General features: G+C 36.4%; 2 protein-coding genes across 2 annotated transcripts; one reads left to right on the forward strand and one right to left on the reverse strand.

The window, feature by feature from the left end:
* Positions 1–4,638: 4,638 nt before the first annotated feature.
* LOC110099763 lies at positions 4,639–11,835 on the forward strand. The gene is made up of 6 exons (XM_020827019.2): positions 4,639–6,201; positions 6,286–6,923; positions 10,285–10,860; positions 10,948–11,006; positions 11,088–11,132; positions 11,622–11,835. The coding sequence occupies exons 1-2, from the start codon at positions 5,791–5,793 to the stop codon at positions 6,658–6,660; spliced, it is 786 nt and encodes a 261-aa protein (XP_020682678.1). The 5' UTR covers positions 4,639–5,790; the 3' UTR covers positions 6,661–6,923; positions 10,285–10,860; positions 10,948–11,006; positions 11,088–11,132; positions 11,622–11,835.
* Positions 11,836–12,951: 1,116 nt separating this feature from the next.
* Positions 12,952–13,807, reverse strand: LOC110099762 (glycine-rich RNA-binding protein RZ1A-like). Its single transcript, XM_028693039.1, has one exon. The coding sequence runs from the start codon at positions 13,704–13,706 to the stop codon at positions 13,284–13,286; it is 423 nt and encodes a 140-aa protein (XP_028548872.1). The 5' UTR covers positions 13,707–13,807; the 3' UTR covers positions 12,952–13,283.
* Between the last annotated feature and the right edge of the window lie 5,934 nt (positions 13,808–19,741).

A 19,741-nucleotide genomic window follows, 5' to 3' on the forward strand; every position in this document is an offset into this window, starting at 1 on the left:
CTATATATATATATATATATATATATATATATATATATATATATATTGGGAGAAAACTTTATTTCAACCAAATAATATATACAAATTATTTAGGGTTAAGCATTTGAGTAGAACTTTGTCTGATCACTCTCCTCTCCTTATTAATGCTAAGACTAGGTCTTCCAATGTTATATCTCACTTTAGATTTCATAATATGTGGCTTCTTCATGATGACTTTTTTTATGTTGTTAAGAATAACTGTCAAGCTCCCTTGCTTTTTGATAATTCTATTTTTGGCATGAAAAGACTTTGGTTGAAGCATAAAAGATTGAAGTAACCCCTTACTTGGTGGAATCATCATGTTTTTAAAAACATTTTTGAAAATATTTCGAACTCTGAACAACTTGTTAATTCTCTTGAGTTTAATTACAAACATGATCCTACTGATACCAACTTATCCATTTTAAAGAAAGCTAAGGAAGATCTCTTTAATCTCCAAGCTCAAGAAGAAATCTTTTGGAAGCAAAATGCGGCTCTTAAATATTTGGTTGAAGGTGATAATAATACTAAATACGTTCACGCTTTAGTGAAAAGAAGGGCTAAAAATAATATTATTCCCTCTCTTATCTCTTCTGAGGAGAATGTTGGTCTTATTAGGCCTCCTTTTGAGGAAGTTAAAGAGACGATTTTTAATATGAATAGTAATTCTGTTGCTGGTCTTGATGGTTTCACTACTCTCTTTTAAAAAAAAACTTGGCATATTATTAATAATGATATTTATTCTGCTGTATTAGATTTTTTTGTTGGGAATCATTTGCCTAAATTTTTTTCTTCTACTTATATTGTTCTTCTTCCTAAACATAATGCTGTTAATAATTGGAATGATTTTAAACCTATTAGTCTTTGCACTTTCTTTAACAAATTGATTTCTAAACTTCTCATGAATCGTCTTGTTTCTATTATTCCTAAAATTATTTCTCCTGATCAAATGGGCTTTGTGAAAGGTAGGGCCATGACGGATAATATTTTGTTGGCTTAGGAATTTTGCCATGATTTGGATGTTAAGGCTAGAGGAGGTAATTTAATTGTTAAGCTTGATATTGCTAAAGCTTATAATAATATTAATTGGAACTTTATTTGCCTCACTCTGGGTGCGTTTGGTTTTGACTCTTATTTTATCAATCTGATTAAAAATTTTATTGATAATGTTTTTTTTTTCTATTATTATCAATTGTTCTTCTCATCGCTTTTTCAAAAATTTTCATGGTATTAGACAAGGAGATCCTATTTCTCCTGCCATTTTCATTATAGCTGCTGAATTCTTTCAAGGGGTCTTTTAAATTTGTTTGTTGCTAATCCTGGGCTTTAATTTAAAACTTTGGGTGGTTCTCCTATATCCCGTCTTTGTTTTGTTGATGATTTTATTATCTTTACTAATGAGTCCAAGAACAATATTCGAAAATTTATTGTTTTTTTATCTAATTTTGAAATGATTAGTGGAGTTACTTTTAGTAAAAAAGAAAAGTTGTTTTATAGTTTCTAAGAGAATTTCTAACGAGCGTATTATTGTTCTCCAAAACATCACTGGTTTTACTCAAGCTTAATTTCCCATCAATTATCTTGGTGTTCCTCTGTTCAAGGGGAGAAGGAAATCCTTCTTATTTGATAATCTCATTGCTTCGATTTATAACAATTTTTTATCCTGGGACTCTATGTTTCTTAGTTTTGGTGGTAGAATTACTCTTATTAATAGTGTTTTGTGTGCTTTACCTGTTTACAGTTTTCAAACTATTTTTCCTACTAAGGAAGTGTGTGACAATCTTCATAAACTTATAAATAAATTCTTTTGGAAAGGTACTTCTACTACCTCTAAAATTCATTGGGCTTCTTGGGAGAATTGTTGTAGGGTTATGACTGAAGGTGGTCTTGGTTGTAAAAACTTTTATGATCTCTCCAAGGCCTTTACTTTTAAACTCTGGTTCAAACTTCGTTCTAAAGATAATCTTTGGGCTAATTTCATGTTATCTAAATACTGTGCTGGTAAACATCCTACTCTTTGTATTGCTAAACAAGGTGATTCCAAAGTGTGGAAAAAGCTTTGTAAAATAAAATGGGAGGTTGAGCCTTTTATCTCCTCGGGGCTTGGTGAAGGTAATATCTCTTGTTGGTAGGATCGCTGGCTTGGTAAGCACTCGATTGACTCTATTTTAAATTCTTCCTCTACTGATTCTATTAAGGTGAATTATTTCTTTAATAATAATAATTGAGATTATGAAAAGCTTTCTAATGTGATTCCTGAGTGTATAACCAACAAAATTATTAATCTGCCTATTAATACTGATTCTAATTATATTATCCTTTGTGATTGTTCTAGAGATGGTGCTTTTCATTTAAAGGATGCTTGGCTTTCTTTTCGTTACAAGTACACTATTGACAATACTTTTAAACATATTTGGAATAGGAACATTCCTTCTACTATTTCTATTTTTATTTGGAGACTACTTCATAAATATATTCCTACATATTATAACATCATTAAAAAAAGATTTAGTTTGGCCTCCAAATATCAATGTTGTTCTCATTTGGAGAGTTTGCATCATGTTTTTATTTCGGGTCCTCCTGCTGCTCGTACTTGGATTTACTTTGATGATTTATTTAGATTAAATTGCTTTAATAGTAAACTTTTTGTTAAATCCTTGCTTAATGCCTGGTTTATTAATTCTAAAGGTCACGTGCACAATATTATTCCTTGTCTTATCCTTTGGTTTATTTGGTTGGAAAGGAATAATTCTATCTTTAACCAAGTTAAAATGAATCATGATACTATCATCCAGAGGGTGAAAGATAAGCTTTGTCTTTTGATGGCTGCTAAGTTACTCACAAGCATTTCAAGAACTTCTATTATGTTAGCTCTTCTTTAGGTTTACCTCCTTTTGGGGATAGACCTGTCAACCATGCCTGTGGTATTTTTTGGGTTAAGCCTCCTAAAGAACTTTTTGTTGAGTGTTGAGGGGTTTTACTCTGATATTCAGGGAGGCTGCGGTGGGACTATTAGAGATTCTTATGGTCATCTCTTATGTGCCTTTGCTGGACCGGTTTTTTTGGGTGATACTTTTGCTGTTACTATTTATGCCATTCTTTATGGCATTCAATTGTGTGCTTCCCTTAACTTAACCAAGTTGATTATTGAGGTCAATTCTAGTTCCTTTTTAGTTGAAGGGGATACTATTTGCAGTTCTGAACTCTTTTACATGATTAGAGATATTAAAAAGCTTTTGTTATCTCTTAATTATTCATTTCATCATATTTGTAAAGTTGGAAGTGGTTGTGCTGAGTGGTTGGCGAATTGGGGCTGTCAACTTAATAGTTTTACTGATGTTATTGGTTGTTCTGTGCCGGTTCCTGTTCGTGGTTTATTGAAGCTGGATGAGTTGGGTATCCCTTAGGTTCCCTCTTAATTATTCTTCTGCTGCTGCTGCTTGGTTTGTCTATGGGTTTTCTCGGGACTCTATTATGTGTTATTTCCTTTTCTTCATTTGGTATTCTTATTTGGTCCTTCCTTTAGATGTTTACTGGTGCTGTTATTTTTGTGCTTGTGCCTTCTGGTTGATTAATATGAGCATTTGGAGTTATTTGTTGTGTTGCTGGATGAACACAACAGGTTGAAATTTTGGTTGTTGGCTTATTGTTCGATGCAGAAGTATGATGTTTACTTGGCTTTTTTGTGATTATTTGTTGAATGCTGCTGTCTGGATGGTTACTTTCTTGAGCTATGATTGCACTAATTCTACTGCGGAGAGGTATCCTAGTGCTGCTCTTCAACTTTTTGGGTGCCTTGTTGGTAGCTGCAGTTGGTCCCCCGTCTGGTTTGGTTTCTGTCTGGTCATATCGTAGATCTCTTTCCAGTCAGCTTTTTGGTTGTTTAGCATCTCCTCTACCTATCAGTTTTGCTGGTTTTGCTTTCATAAAGTTGGGTTATTTGTTGGGTTCTTGGGGTATGAGAGTAATACCTTTCTTAGCTATTCTTGATCTTGGGTGTTCTATTTCTCTGCTTGTGGCCTGCTGGTCCCGGTTAGCTATCTGTGGTTTCTATTGGGAGAAGTTTTCTTCTTTGCTGTTGGATCATGTGATGTCTGCTGCACCTAATTGTTGGATTGAGTGGCATATGGATTATCTTGATTAAGCTCTAATTTTGATCATGAGCTCTAATAGACTGTTTTCTTCTTTTGACTTACATTGCTACTTAATTGTTAGTCATTTCAATTTTTACAACTTTTTTCAATTGTGCCTTTATTATAATTGCTTCTTCACTTGTTTGTTTTGTAGTTTTCCTGCTTTGCAGGTCAGTTTATTTCAGGTTGTTGTCTGGATTTTGGCAGAAAGATTGAGTTGTATTGGATTATCATTTTCTTTCTTTTTTGGAAGCTTTTCTATAGCATCGGTAGGATATTATTAGGCCTTTTTGTTATTTTATTTTTTGTTGCTCGTTGGAGCTTTCTGAGCCGTTTGTGTTCCTTAGGACTTTGTAATCTTTTTTATTTTTACATGTAGGCCCCTCTGTGTGTTTTCCAACAACAACAACAACAACAACAACATCAAGCCTTTATCCCACTACGTGGGGTCGGCTACATGAATCCTTTTTCTCCATTGTGTTACAAATTATTTGGAGACTATTTTAGTTGTATCTTTGATTTGTTATAATTTAAAGAATCCTTCTGTATTTCTAAGTGCTACAACTCATAAATCAACTTTCACTCTCTCAATTTAATCAGCTATCTACTTATCCATACAATGTTATAAACCTAATCTGATCACAAAATTGTTTAACTTGTTCTCAACATATAGAAATTGAGGATTAAGGTAATATCTTGCAGCATGCAAATAATGATGAAGTTGAAGCTCCTACTTTTCATCAATGTTTTCTCAAATATGCTTATAGCTGAACTCATCTCCCCTAAATTATGATCTACCAACTACTTAGTCTCATCCTTTGCATTATAAATGAAGCATTTTGCAGGCTTTTTATCTGCTTCAAGCATCTTTAAGACTAGAACTAATAGCTTTGTTGTTGTTTTTTCATAACTAACATTTAACCAAAACCTTTCATTAAAAATAATATTTTTTAACTTCTCTTCAAATTTATTTGCCCAAGCATAACTAAGTTGTCATGCGAAAGTGAACATAGCTTTCTAAAGTTTGCTTTGCTTCTAGTATGTTTTATAGCGTCAAATAAGCTGTAATAAATCTAATTGTAGTCGGCCATTGGAGTTTTTTTTAGAAAATTTTCTCATTGAAGACAAAACCTATGAATGATTGTTGACGAGCTTGCTAATCTTCTTTATTTTGCTTAGATTTCCCCGGTAGTCATAGGCATCCCATGGACATGTGAACCCTTTCTTAACCACAATTAAGATAAGTTGAACGAATTATGGATCAAATTATTTTCATAAGACGTCATTTCTCTTGGGACGCATTAAATCAGGAGAACTTTTCAGCCGCAAAAAATCATGTCAATGCATGCTATCAAGAAAAAAAATGCATTTTTCACTTTATCTGATATGTAACATGCTTAGGCAAAGCAATAAATATAATGCTTTGTAATTTATTTGTGTTTGATGGGCCTGTCATCATACGATTCAATAGCATGAATATTTTAGTAATATGTATGTTATCTCTGGTACTGTTCAGCTGAGATACAAACTAGTTTCATTTAGGAAAAGCCGTTTTCACTGCTAACTTTGCACGCTGGAAGGCTCAAATATGATATATTTGAGGAAATAGGAGTTCCTACCGCATAGGTATTACTTCAATATGCTTGAACTACTTTATTCTATATCATATGTTCAACTAAAGCTTGTTATTTCCACAGGTCTCCATCATTTCTATGCATCCTACCACTTCTATAACGTCTACTTGTGTGTCTTTGGTGTTCTTCCTAAACCAAGAAATGCATGCATAAGCCCACCAGCGCTCAGTTTGTTGAGATCATCTTTGATAGAGTTGGTCCTCCAGCAAATTAATCTAACTTTGACTCCATCTATTTTTGGAGAAACATTGTGTTTTGAGGTTTTGAAGTTTCCTGGGGGGATCACTGTCATTCCTCTTCAAACATCTTCTATATGGGAGAGGACGAAGGCTCTTTTCAACTTCACAGTAAGCAACTCCATTAATCATATCCAGGACAATATGAAAAAACTGAAGGATCAGCTGAAAGTAGGCGGATGAGGTAACAATCATTTCATCATTTTTCTTACATATTTATATTCTACAACTATAATACTAAATTCTTTTCCACTGTGCATGCAGATTGTATATGTGCAGATGACAAATGTCAATGGTTCTGCTATAGCGCCTCCTGTTACGCTGCAAGCTTCCATTTTGTCTGATAACGAGAGCGGTACTCTGTTACCTAACAGATTGAAACAACTAGCTGTTACGGGCTCACATGCTCAAAATCTTGGTCTTAATCATTCTGTTTATGGTGAAGTTAAGTCTATAGTTTTGACTTCATACCTTAAAAATTCAGTTTCATCTTTACAGGCTTCAAGCCCTTCTCCATATCCATCACCATCTCCTTCTCCTTCTCCTCCTATTGCAACACCATACTCTTCTCCATTTGAAGAATGCTCTTTATCATACCGGGTCTCTTTCCCCTTGTTATGCTCCTATAGATCAAGATGATTTACACCCACCTTGTCTCTTTTGTGAAAATTTGTCTCGAACATTGTCACATGACTCTGACTATAGAATTGGCTCCCCACCAGGTTACTCTTCAAATTTAGTTGCAACCAATCAACCCCTGCATAAGGGTTACAAATCACCTAAACTGCCCAAACAAAGTGCACATGCAGTATTTTTTAATTCCACTTTGCCGGTGCAAGACAAAGAAATCATTCAGGCTTCATCAACGTTGTCTGGCTCATTTCCAGTCTCATCATCTTCTTGTAAGTCAATTAATGTTAATTTATCAGCTTATCTGTCAATTTATTTGACATCACTTTCATCATGTTGATAACTTATATTATTCAACTGAAATATCTTTCATTCGCAGAGCAACTCCATTTTGTGTTTTTTTTTTTTACTTTTATGTCAGTGGGTAAGAACCCTTTGTGGTGAGATGGTACTTCTTGATCATGATGTTTAGCTTCCCTTCGGAACGGAGTGAGTTCATGTTTTACATTCCCTCATTTTTGGCACACTTCAACTTTAGCCTATTTCTTCACTACCTTATACCAGGAGTTGAATTTGGCAACCGGCCAGTTTCATTAAACATGAATTTTGTAGATCCCAGATTGTTAGTATTTATTTCCTTTCCCCTCTCGACAACTAAACAAGCCCTTGGCTGCATTGTATAGAACTTTTCAGCAAAATTATAACCGACTGTGCATATATTTTAGGTATATTGATCCCTTAAATTTGTACTATATTAAAGATAATGCTTTGAATTTATCTGGTTTTGCCAAGAAATCATCTTAGCCCTTGAAATATGGAAACTTAATCCAGTGTTGTCAAATATAAACTCTCTTTTAATTTAAAAAAGTCTATTATTTCCTTTCATATTCCTTCATTAAGTCTATTTCAACGCATTGTTTGTGCATCTTCTATTTTCGTTGAACATGACCAAACCCTACATGTTTATTACTACTTATATGTTGCCCAACCTTAAATATAATTATATTATTCCCCAAAACAAACTATTTGTGTTGTTTAATTGAGAGGAATAAATAAATATAATAATTAGTAACTTCTTTTAGATGTCTTGTAAATAGTGTTGTTTACTTCAAAGTAGTAGTCTTTCTTGGAAGTATATTGAACATTTTATTACTTTATATTAAGTCCATAATTTAATTTATATGATTTTTTTACATTACTCAACATGATATCTCTTTTTGTTTTGATGTTCAAATCATGTAATATGATATTTAACCTTAGTTGGCCATTGAAATTATTTATTTGGTTTCTAAGGGCATTAGTATTTTAATGAAGTTATATTTCATAGTTTGCATTTTTTGGGTACTACTTGCATTTTCTATGCAAAATCACTTTATTTTTTGTCATGTTTTAATAAAAGAAATTGAATAAACGTTTCGTTTTATGTGCATATTTGAAAAATATATGGATATTATTTTATCATATTATTCAACTTTTTAAGCCATTGGGAGATTTAGGATTTATTTGGTACGACATTCTTATTGCTTTAATAAGCATAAGAAATCCGCCCCAAACGAAACCTTAATTGAAATAATTTGCATAACCACTTTTAAATTGATGAGTTTTATTGAAAATTTAGGCTATTTGTAAACCAAGCTATGCAATTTTATAGATGATTATGATTGTAAGCAAATTAGCACACTTGATGTATATCTTGATACTCATTCATATATAAGTCTTATTTATATTTGTTTATTTAAATAATTGAGCAATCTTTGAATATAATTTTTAAAGCTCAAAATATAGGTAAACAACATTAAATGTTGACACACTCATTCATCTATGTTCATGAAAATATTTGCTTGTTGTTTAATAATTAGCTCACTAAGAGCTCAATAAAATGCCCCTTTAATTATGACTTAACTTATTTTATACAAGTAATGCACAACTTAATTCAATTATGATGAAAAGTAAGGTTTGGCTAAGGAGCCACACCTTTAAGTGACATATCTCAAGTTATTTTTTTTTTTTTTTTGAAATAAAAAAAAGAATATATCTCAAGTTATTCAATAGCAATTATTTTTTACATTGGTGACTTTAAAAATGAAGACTAGAGAATTATTGGATATTATGATGATAAAATATAATATTAGTTGTTGAAAAAAGCTAAATGAAAGGAGAAAATTTTAAGAATATTAATTGTGGAAGGTTATAACTTATCATATGTTGGAAAAGTTAACAATATTGTGAATTTTTGAACTTGTGAACTTGTAATTGAACATATTTACTTTGTTTACATTTAATGTTTAGTTTGGTTGTGCTTATGTTTATATTTGTGATAGTTGATTGAATATAACGGCGTGTTGCTCAAAACTTGTTGTTATATATTGCTTTATGTGTAGGTTTAAAATCTAGGGTGAACCTCCCTCAAATAGAGGAGATGCTGATAAATTTTTTTTGCAGGTGCTACAGATTTCTCGTGGCTAACCAGCGGTTTAGTTTTAATGACCGGCGGTTTTTTTGGTAAACCGCCGGTAAATACCGGCGGTTACCGACGGCGCACGGCTGTATTCCGTTGAAACAACCGACGGTCTTTACCGCCGGTATTATCGTCGGTCACAACCGTCGGAAACCGCCGGTATTAGGGGTGTAAGTGAGCTGAGCCGACTCGTGAGCCGGCTTGAACTCGACTCGTTAACGAGCTCGCGAGCCGAGCTTATCGAGCTTCGAGCTCGAGCTCGAGCTTACAATCGAGCTCGTATAATTATCGAGCTCGAGTTCGAGCTCAATCCGACTCGACTCGAAAGCTTGATAAGCTACTCGATTAATGTATATATATTAATATATATATATATATATATATATAAAGATATATTTATTTCATATATATTAATATTTATGTTAAACTAAAAATAAAAAAGATTCTTTTCTCGACGCTTGCAACGAATTCTTATTTTTCTTGTTTTCTTTTTTCCTTCCAAGAATTCGATAACATTGAATGGTGAAAATCATATTAATGAATAACTTTTGAGGCAACAAGTCTCATATCACCGAAACAGGAGTTATTTTAGTTTTATTGTGAAATTTAAGTTTTGTGTTAGAAAACTGATGTAAAGAATCAATAAGAAAGGTGTATTTTATATTTTCCCCCTTATTTTATTCGCTCATCTTCTTTCTGTAAGTCTCTTTCTGTTTCTAATTTTCTTCTCAAGCTTGATTTGGATGTTAGCAACTTGGCATATGGAAGTCTGAAGCTAATTTGTATGATAGGCTCACGTAATTGATATTGAAAATAGCTGGCATGCAATTTTTTGGTATAAATAAACTGTAATATTATGATAATTAAATTGTACTAGTTTATTTCTTAATCACACTGCCCAAAACTAGTCAAGAATTTGGGTATTTCTTATTATTTTTCAGTTTTTCTTTTTTTTTTCCTTAACTATTGCACTATTAGGTTTGTTTTGCAAGCAACAGGAGTTTCAAAATAAGATTAAATCATGCATATTATTGATTTGTTCGTTTTGGATGTTTTGGATGTACATGTGGGTGTATATTACTTCTTTGATTCTCTTACTTGCAGTTAAAAAAATTAGAATTAGTTTTTAGATGTTAAATATATTTTCATTTTTCATGTTATTATCATTTTTTTAGAATGTCAACACCAGTTAGTATGGAAGGGGATAATATTGAGCCTGCAAATATTGAGATTGTAAGGCATGATGACCACCTGCACTCTTATGTTGGTAGTCAACCTATGAATGAGAATAATACACATAATGATAACAATGAGATTGACGAAGAGGTTGAAAAGTGGACTAATGAAAATCAAGTGGATGATATTGAAGAAGTTGATGATGTTATAGGAAGAAATAAAAGAAAAAAAAGATCTAAAGTTTGGGATGAGTTCAAAGAAGTTATTCTTCCTACTGGGCAAAAAAAAGGAGAATGTGTGCATTGTAAGAAACAATTACTTATTGGAGTGAAGGGCAGAAGTTTGATGTGATAGCATGGTGGAAAAACAATCAAGCCAAATACCGCATACTTTCAAGAATGGCAGTGGATATTTTATCCATCCCTGTTAGTACAGTTGCTTCGGAGTCCACTTTCAGTGCTGGAGAAAGAGTAGTTGATACATATCGATCAAAATTAGGGGTTGAGACTGTGCAAGCTCTCCTTTGTGGCTCCAATTGGGTTCGCTGCCACTATGGCTTGAAGGGAAGGGTTAAGGTAATGATGTTACATTCAAGATATAAGACATTTGTTTGGTAACCCAAATACTTACATATGAATATTCAATTATCTTTGCTTTTGTAGGAGGAGGAAGAGGATGAAGAGGTGGAGATTGTCCTACCGATTACTTGAGAAAATTGGAGGTCAGAAATATATTTTCTTTTGCATAAATTAACTAAGACATTATTAAGCAGTTGATTTATAAAATTTGTTTATTTTGGCAGATGTAAATTTAATTAGTGGAAGCATGTCTGGAGTCCAGAAGAAAGGTCAGTATGCTGTTTATTTATTATGATTTAATTTCACTAGCTGGTAAGCATTGCAATAGTTCTAGCTTATACGGTCTAAAATTTGCAACAATGGTAGTAACTTTATATATATATATGAAGCTTGCTTGTTCTCCCTACAGAGAAATGTTTGATATGAAATAGTCTTCTTGTGTTTTTCAAACTTTCAACTGTAATTAAACTGTAATTTTTAATTTTTCAAACTTTCAACTTTCCCTACCGAGTAGTTCTAGCTTCTTGTTCTCAGATCCAGAGTTCAACAAATATTCTTCTTTTGTCTCCCACTAATTCATATCAATAATGTGTTTCCTCTGGAGAGAGTTAATTTCGATATTATTGCATTATAAGCTTGAGAAAAACTGCTTCTAAACAATCCTGAAAGATTTTCCGCATGACTTTGTGTGCTTGTTAATTGCCAGAAAAATTCTTAACATGAGCTTTGTCTGCTTGTTTTTTTTTTAATGTAAACAGGAAATCAATTTCTTCGGAGAATGAAAAGTTGCAAACTGTTCAAATGAAGAGCAAGAAGAAAAAGTTTGGTCAGATAACGAGAACAAGACAATTTTAATGTAATAATGTTGTGCTAGGATCGAGCTTAACGGATTGTATAATTCTAATTACTTTTTTGTAATGATGTGATGATATTGAATTTGGTCTAACTTTGAGATGAATGTTCTTTTTCATATTTATCAAATTTTAATTGTATTTAATTGCATAAAAATTGCACTTGATATTGATCATTTTTTTAAATAAATTTTTTTAAAGAAAGATGATTGCTCATTATATATTGATTTCTTCTACAATTAAATTTTTTTAAAAGAAATTAAAGTTAAAGTTGTGGACATTTTATAATTAGTTAAGTTATTTTTCATAATTAAAAAAAAAGTGTTAGAAAAAATTTCCAAAAATATTTTTAATTGATGAATCAAGCCAATCAAACGAGCTCGAGCTCGAGCTTTTCAAACAAGCTCGAGCTTTCGAGTTGAGCTCGAGCTTGGCTTTTTCTAAACGAGCCTAGCTCGAGTTTACTAATCGAGCTCGAACTCGAGCTCGAGCTCGAGTTCGAGCCAATTGAGTGTTAAACGAGCCAGACTTGATAAGGCAGATACTCGACTCGACTCGACTCGCTTACACCCCTAGCCGGTATACCACCGGCGGTTAATCGACGCGTGTCGGCGGTTTATCTGGCGCTCGCCGACCGCCGTAACCGCCGGCCAGTCGTCGGTAAAGGCACCGCCGGTGAGCCGTCGGTACAATGACCGGCGGTGTAAGCGCCGGCAAACCGTCGGTACAAAGAGGGCTATTATCCGGAGGTCTGCGCCGTCGGTAACCCGCCGGAAACTTAGGCCGCCGGTACAAACCGTCGGTAAATATTTTCCTACGCCAATATTTCTGGCGGTTTATTAACCGCCGACAAGCCGCCGGTATTACTTAAAACCGCCGGTTTAACCTTTGAAGCCGCCGGTAATTACTGTTTTTCCTGTAGTATTAGTTTGGATAGAAGTTGATCAAGAGTTGAAATATAAAGTCATTAAGGTTAATATGGTTGGTGGTAGGGTGATTGTTATTAAAATAAGGATTGGTGTGTAAATTATGAATGTGGTTAGTGCTTATGCTTCTCAAGTTGGATTAGAAGATAAAAATTATGAGAAGAGATGAATGAACTACTATAATATTTACCTATTAAAAGAAGGATTTTTATTGGAGTTTATTCAAATGAATATATGTAATAGAATTGCTATGAGAAGATTAGTAATGGTTATGGTTAAAGGAAATAAAAATGCAATTGAAGAAGCTATACTTTTTTTTTTAGAACCAGAAAGGAGATTGATTGCCAATCAACTCGAATTTAGTATCAACAGTTGTAAACTAATGTACCAAGATCAGTTTCAGGTCAAGCAACTATTAAGCAGCAGTTGATGCAATCAGCAAATGAACATCTGACAGATAAACACAATAGATCATCCAGTAAAAGATCCAAACTTGCAAAAGAAGAGCACGCCGGTAAATCTTAGAAGGAAAGAAAGCATGTTCATGGTTGCCAGTCACCAAGCAAGCAGCACGCCACCATAAAGCTTTTGACAAAGGCAGCTCCACCGCAATTGACCACCTGAAACAAAAGTGACCACCTCATCAACTGCGATAGCTGCCGCCACTCGGGCGTTCATACGGACCAGAACGATCACGATTATAACGATCACTCCCTGATCCACCACGACTGCCACTATCTCGGCTACGTCCACTATAGCGATCTCCACCACGATCAGATCCATAACGGCTACTGCTGCCACCTCCCCCAGATCTGTCATCCCTACCTCCATACCTATCATCACTAGGGCACTCTCTGGCAAAATGACAAGGCTTGCCACATTTAAAACAGTCTCCGCCAGAACCTCGACCCCCACCAGAGCTACGCCCACGATCCCGATCCCTATCACGGTCATAATCATGTCCTCCATCACGATCTCTGCTTGAACCTTGTGGCTGAGCTCTGTCTACAGTTATAGACCGTCCATCAAGGCTCATTCCATTCATTTTATCAATGGCATCTTCCATAGCTCTTTTCTCATCATATGTAACAAAACCAAATCCACGAGATCGACCAGAAAACTTATCAACAACCACCAGCTTGGCCTCAGTAATCAAAAGAAATAACAATAGCTTATGATCTTGAAGAAGCTATACTTGATTTCACAATAGCTTATGATCTTGAAATAACAAACGCATACATTAAGAAAAATAAGAAAACTTAGTTATTTATAAAATTGATTCATGAAATAAAAAATAGACTTTTACTTAAAATAGGGAAAAAATCCTCTTGCAAAGATTGCAATGCAATTCTATGAGAACTTGACCATACAACATTAAGTACACTACAGGAAAAAATGCAATTTCCGACGTCCATTTTTCGTCGGAAAATGGTCAAAATCCGCCGGAAATTAGGATTTCCGACGGATTTCCGACGAAAATATTTACGCCGGTTCAACGCGCGTCGGAAAAGTGCTATTGGCGTAAAATTTTCCGCCGAAAATATTTCCGACGAAATTCCGGCGAATATACACTACGCCGGGATTTTAAAAAATTGGAAAAAAATATTTTTTTCTAATCCCGGAAATTCGTCTGAACATCCGTCGGAATTTCTGACGAATTTATTTCCGCCGGAAATTCTGTCGGAAATGAGCTATTTTCCTGTAGTGATAGTAGTTATAAATAGTTATGAATACATATCTTATATGAAAATTAATCAAAAGAAATAATTACCCTAGTATAAGGTTTTAGAATTGGAACTGTTAGAAATTATTTATCTCAAGTTAGAAAGTTCTTAAATGCCTGCCCCCTCTACTACTACTAGGAAGGACCGAGGACGGAGGAGGATGTGCTCCTAAGCTTAAACTATAAAATTCAAAGATACGCCTTCCAATAAATAGACCTGTACTCTTCATTCATGTAACTTATATAACTTTTTCCTTGAGGATTACATATTTTTCAGGAACTACACCAAGCAATAACTTCTAAAGATTCAAAAAAATCCCTCAAGTAGATTTTTGGTAAGAAAATCTGCTCATTCATAAATTACCTCTTACCCTTCTCTCTCGCATATTATGTACGTAACAATTAGATGAATAATGAAAAACTCTCCTCCTTGGCTAAAGTAGACGTAGGCACCAATAGGTGAACCACTGCCAATGTTGTCTTTGTTTTGTTATGATTTTTTTTCTCGCATTTACATATACATTGCTCGCAGTTATTTATGTAATAAGCCGGATCTTAAATGGTTTCTTCATTCTCGCTTTAGCCAACTTGGAACCCATAGAACTTTCTTGCTCGACTTGGAGCGCTCAGCCTAACTCCAATGAAGTAGGGAATCGATACATTGAAAACTATAGAATATCGGTCGGTAGAGGACACTAAGAGCTCCCTCATTCCGGTCCAAATCTTCTCTAATACTAAAACAGAATGCACCATACAAGCACTGATGGACGCCTTGGCAACGAAACGGATATCCTAGCGTTGGTAATGCACTTCCTGTAAGTGACATTGAGGCGATGACACATACAATGATTTAGGATAAGTTTCTTCAGTCATATTTGCGTTGAATGTACACTTAGTGTTTATGCCACTCTTATCTACTTCAATCAAGGTTAGAGCATCTCCAACCGAAAATCCCATTTTTACTCCAAAATGCAGTAAAATAAAAAATGTCGTGATTCATTTCCAATCGAACTCCATTTTGTGCCCTTCCACGAAGTCCTCTTTCGCGTGTTTCTTCGACAAATCCGGTTGAGATAGAAAAATCACGTTGGTGAACAGTTCAACGCCAATATTGATGTTGCACTGTTCTCCCGCAAGCAAATAGCGGAAGATTTGATGTTCGGCTGGAGCGACCGAACGACGCCATTGGAGATGCTCTTAGCATTACGTGCAAAACTCTTAGCAGAAATTTGCTGCGAGTAACAATCTATCAGTCCACCCCAAATCATTGGGATTAGACAAATGCGTTAAAGTTTTCTATGCTTTTTTAATTAATCGCACTGCTTCTTTCGGTTAATATAGCATAGTTTAATATACAAATATATATATATACTATATATATATATTATATATAATTAATATATATTTTTTTCTTTATGAAACATGCAGATTGTAGTTATGCAATATATCATGCTGGATATACTTGATATTGCAGCAGTAACATTGCAGCGCTTGTAAGTCCACTTACTTGTATATAAGACTATCCCTTCCTCCCATCTGATCTGCCAGGTTTTCTCCCTAGCCTTCCTTCCCGCCACCTTCTTCTTCGGTTCTTCCCGCCGCCGTGCGGGGAGGGGTTTTCTCCCCTCCCCTCTCTTCCCTTTCCCATGGATTCCTCTTTTCATGAGAATTTCCCTCCTCTGCCAGGAGCGGCTCACGCTCCTTTGCAGGTGTTCCCTAATCCTGCGGGGTTAAACTTCGCCTCCAACTTAACCAAGGATGATCCTGTCGCTGGGAACTTCAACCTCTCCTTTGTCCCTCCAGTGAGTAAGATCCCATTTTCAGCTGCTGAACTTGCTGTGGGGGTTCCCGACTGGAGCTCCTCTCTTGTTGGGTACTCCATAGGACCTCGCCCGACTTACCTCAGTCTTCTCAATGCTGTAAAAAAGGCTTGGAATCCTAAGGGAAGTGTGGAGCTTTTGTCTCTAAACGACGGGTTTTTTCTTTTCAAGTTCTCCTCGCCTGAAGACTACCAGGTGGCTTGGTCGGGGGGTCCCTGGTTTTTCTTTGGCCGGCTTTTCATCCTTCAGAAGTGGACATCCAAGTTCAAACCGAAAAGAGATGAGTTCTCTTCCATACCTCTGTGGATTTAAATTGTTGATTTGCCTCTAGTTGTTTGGAATCCTGCTGGGATTTCTAAAATTGCTAGTTTTGTTGGACATCCCTTGGCTGTAGACGCTCTTACTGCAAGGAAAACCCGTCTTACATTTGCAAGAGTGTGTGTTCTGGTTTCTAACACTTCCACTCTTCCTGACGAGATCCCTATTTCACTGGATGGGGACGATGTTAATCTGAAAGTGCTTTACGATTGGAAGCCGTCACCTTGTTCTGGATGTGGGTCGATTGTCCACCCTTCCTCCCTTTGCCACATTAACCCTCAGCCCAAAGTTATTCCGACTCGCGGAAGGAGTTCCTCTCGAGCTCGATCCTCCAGGCCTCCTCCTCAGGTTAGTAGACCTCCTCTACCTCAACCACCCCCTCCTCCTACTACACCTGCCAACCCGGTTAGCACCAACATCATTAACCCACCTCCCATTCCCCAGATTCCCCCTCCCCCTGTTTCTGATCCGAATCTTCCACTAAATCCTCCTTCGCTACCTGGGACGCAGCTTCTTCCCTCTGCTCCTCCTGGGTCGCAGCCCTTGCTTAATATCCCGAACCTGAACTCCCCTACTGAGGAAGTTTCCTCCTCTGACAATTGCCCCTTTGTCACTAACATAGCCTCTTCTTCGGCTTTCGTCCCTCAATACCCTCCTTCTCCTGGATCGTCTGCCTTACCGGCTAACCCTCCGGTTTCTTCTCCTAACCGGTTTGCTATCCTGCAACCAGAAAATGAAGCAGAACCGCCGGATGAAGATCCACCCACACCCACCAGCCAACAACCCAACCAGCCTGATTCCACCTCTAAATCCAAGTCTGGAAACAATCCTCCTAAACAGCCCAAAATGCAAAATGCCCCCAAAGGAAAGAATGCTAAGAAGACTAGGTCTTCTAATTCTTCTCGCAAATGACCCACTGCCCTTTTGGTTGCTGGAACGTCCGGGGATTTAACTCCCCCGATAGAGTTCTGGCTTGCAAACAAATGGTCGTTAAGCATCACCTTGACCTGTTCTGTATTTTGGAAGCTAAGGTTCCTCTGGACTCTGTGTCTGATCCTTGGTTCTTAAATTCGCATCGAATTTTTGATGAAGAAGCTAGCTGTCATAATTTTGGATGCTCTTCCCCGGGAAGGATTTGGATAAAATGGAACTCCAAAAATATATCCTTTTCCCCGATTCTTACCACTTCTCAGCTCATTCATGGGACTGCAATTTCCACATCTATGCCTAATGTCATGATTTCTGTGATTTATGCTGCTAACTCTCCCTCTGAGAGAACCTCTCTGTGGCAAAACTTACTTCAAATCACCTCCACTATTTCTTCCCCATGGATCATCCTGGGGGATTTTAACTGTTGCCGGTTCATTGAGGAGAAGTCTGGCGGTCTTCCTCTGCACCACAGTCGTTTGCAGGAGATGAATTCTTGGATTTTCAGTGCTGGGGTGTTAGATCTTCCTTCCACTGGTCTGTTTTTCACGTGGAACAATCATAGGGCTGAGGACCCCATTCATATTAAATTGGATCGTGCTATGGTTAATACAACTTGGTTGGATTGTTTCCCTAACTCTTTTTATAAGGTTCTTGCACCTTCTTGCTCGGATCACTCTCCTTTGCTGATCCTTCCGGGGTCCACTCCCAATGTGTTTGCTCGGTTCCAATTTAAGAATTTTATGCTTAATCTGGATGAATTTTGGGATGGTCTGATTACTGTCTTTGCCTCTCAGAATTCTGGCAGCCCGATTTCGGCTCTTTACTCCAAACTCCACTCTCTCAAGGATCTCATCAAGAGTAAAAATTGGTCTAATTCCTCTTTTATATCCAATAAAATTAATGAGTTTTCTGCAGCTCAATCTCAATGTTTGGCTCAACTCCAGCTCTCCCCCCTTGACCATAACCTTAATGTATCCCTTCACAATATTAATGCTGCTTTAGACCGGCTTCATAAGGCCTGGAGTTCCTGGGTGATTCAAAGGGCTAAAGCAAACTGGCTTACTAGGGGAGAAGATGATTTGGGTTTTCTTTTTGCTAGAATCAAATCCAGAAAATCATATTGCCGGATTAAGGAACTTATCACTGAGGAGGGGCATTTTCACTCCACTGAGACTATTGCCAGGGCGGCGGTTAATTTTTTTCAAAAATTATACAACACCCCCACTTCCCCCTCCCATGGGGCATGCCCTCTTCCAATTGGATCTACTATCCCTCTTCATATGGTTGCCCCTCTCATCTTCCCGGTGTCTGATATGGAAATTTATAATGTGGTGTTAGCTGGTTCTTCTTCTAAGGCTCCGGGGCCGGATGGTTTCACTTTCGAGTTTTATAAAGAGGCTTGGAATATTATTGGTGGTCATGTTTGCAGGGCTATTAAAAATTTCTTCTCCACCGGTTCTCTTCCTAGGGGTGCTAAGGCTACTGCTATTGCCTTAATTCCTAAGGGCTCCCATGCTTCTAACATCCTGGACTATAGACCTATCTCTCTTTGCAACGTGTTTTATAAAATTATAGCAAAGATCCTCTCTAATAGGATGAAAGAGGTTATGCCTCATATTATACACACTAGCCAGACCGGCTTCATTAAGCAAAGAATGTCCACGGATAACATTGTACTAGCCTCTGAAATCCTTAGTGAGTTTAATAGTAAACATGGAGAGAAATATTTTTGTGCTAAGCTGGACATTAGGAAAGCCTTTGATACTGTTTCCCGGAATTTCCTTCTTCAAAGACTTTCTGATAAAGGCTTTCCCCCGTTATTTGTTAGCTGGATCAAGGGGTGTATTGAAGATGTTTACTTCTCTGTGGCTATTAATGGGGGGGGCTTGAAGGATTTTTTCCTTCTTCCTCGGGCTTAAGGCAAGGATGCCCTTTATCCCCATTGCTCTTCTCTTTGGTGATGGATGCTTTCTCATGTGGACTAAATAATAGCAATTTTTCTGGAATCTCTTGTGATGGTTTTGCGGTTAACCATCTTCTTTATGCTGATGACATTCTTGTCTTTGGGAAGGCCTCTCTCCTTAATGCCAGCACTCTTGATAATGCCCTAACTTCTTTTGGTTTGCATTCTGGCCTGATGGTTAATAATGCTAAATGCTCTATTTTGTTCTCAAATAACACCCCTCAAGCGAATGAGATCATCCATCTACTGGGGTTTACCCATACTGAGAGCATCCTTACTTACCTTGGAATTCCCATCTCTCCAAAAAAGCTTAAAACTACTCACTTCCAACCACTACTGAGTAGGCT

Source organism: Dendrobium catenatum, unplaced genomic scaffold (genome assembly GCF_001605985.2).
Source record: "Dendrobium catenatum unplaced genomic scaffold, ASM160598v2 fragScaff_scaffold_220, whole genome shotgun sequence".
Classification (NCBI taxonomy): Eukaryota; Viridiplantae; Streptophyta; class Magnoliopsida; order Asparagales; family Orchidaceae; genus Dendrobium; species Dendrobium catenatum.

What these genes read in the sequence shown, in the direction of transcription:
- LOC110099763 (XM_020827019.2), top strand. Translation starts at nt 5,791, where the DNA reads ATGCTTGAACTACTTTATTCTATATCATATGTTCAACTAAAGCTTGTT. An exon ending in ATCAGCTGAAAGTAGGCGGA is followed by an intron (nt 6,202 to 6,285) that starts TGAGGTAACAAT and finishes CTGTGCATGCAG; the next exon opens with ATTGTATATGTGCAGATGAC.
- LOC110099762 (XM_028693039.1), bottom strand. Translation starts at nt 13,706, where the DNA reads ATGGAAGATGCCATTGATAAAATGAATGGAATGAGCCTTGATGGACGG.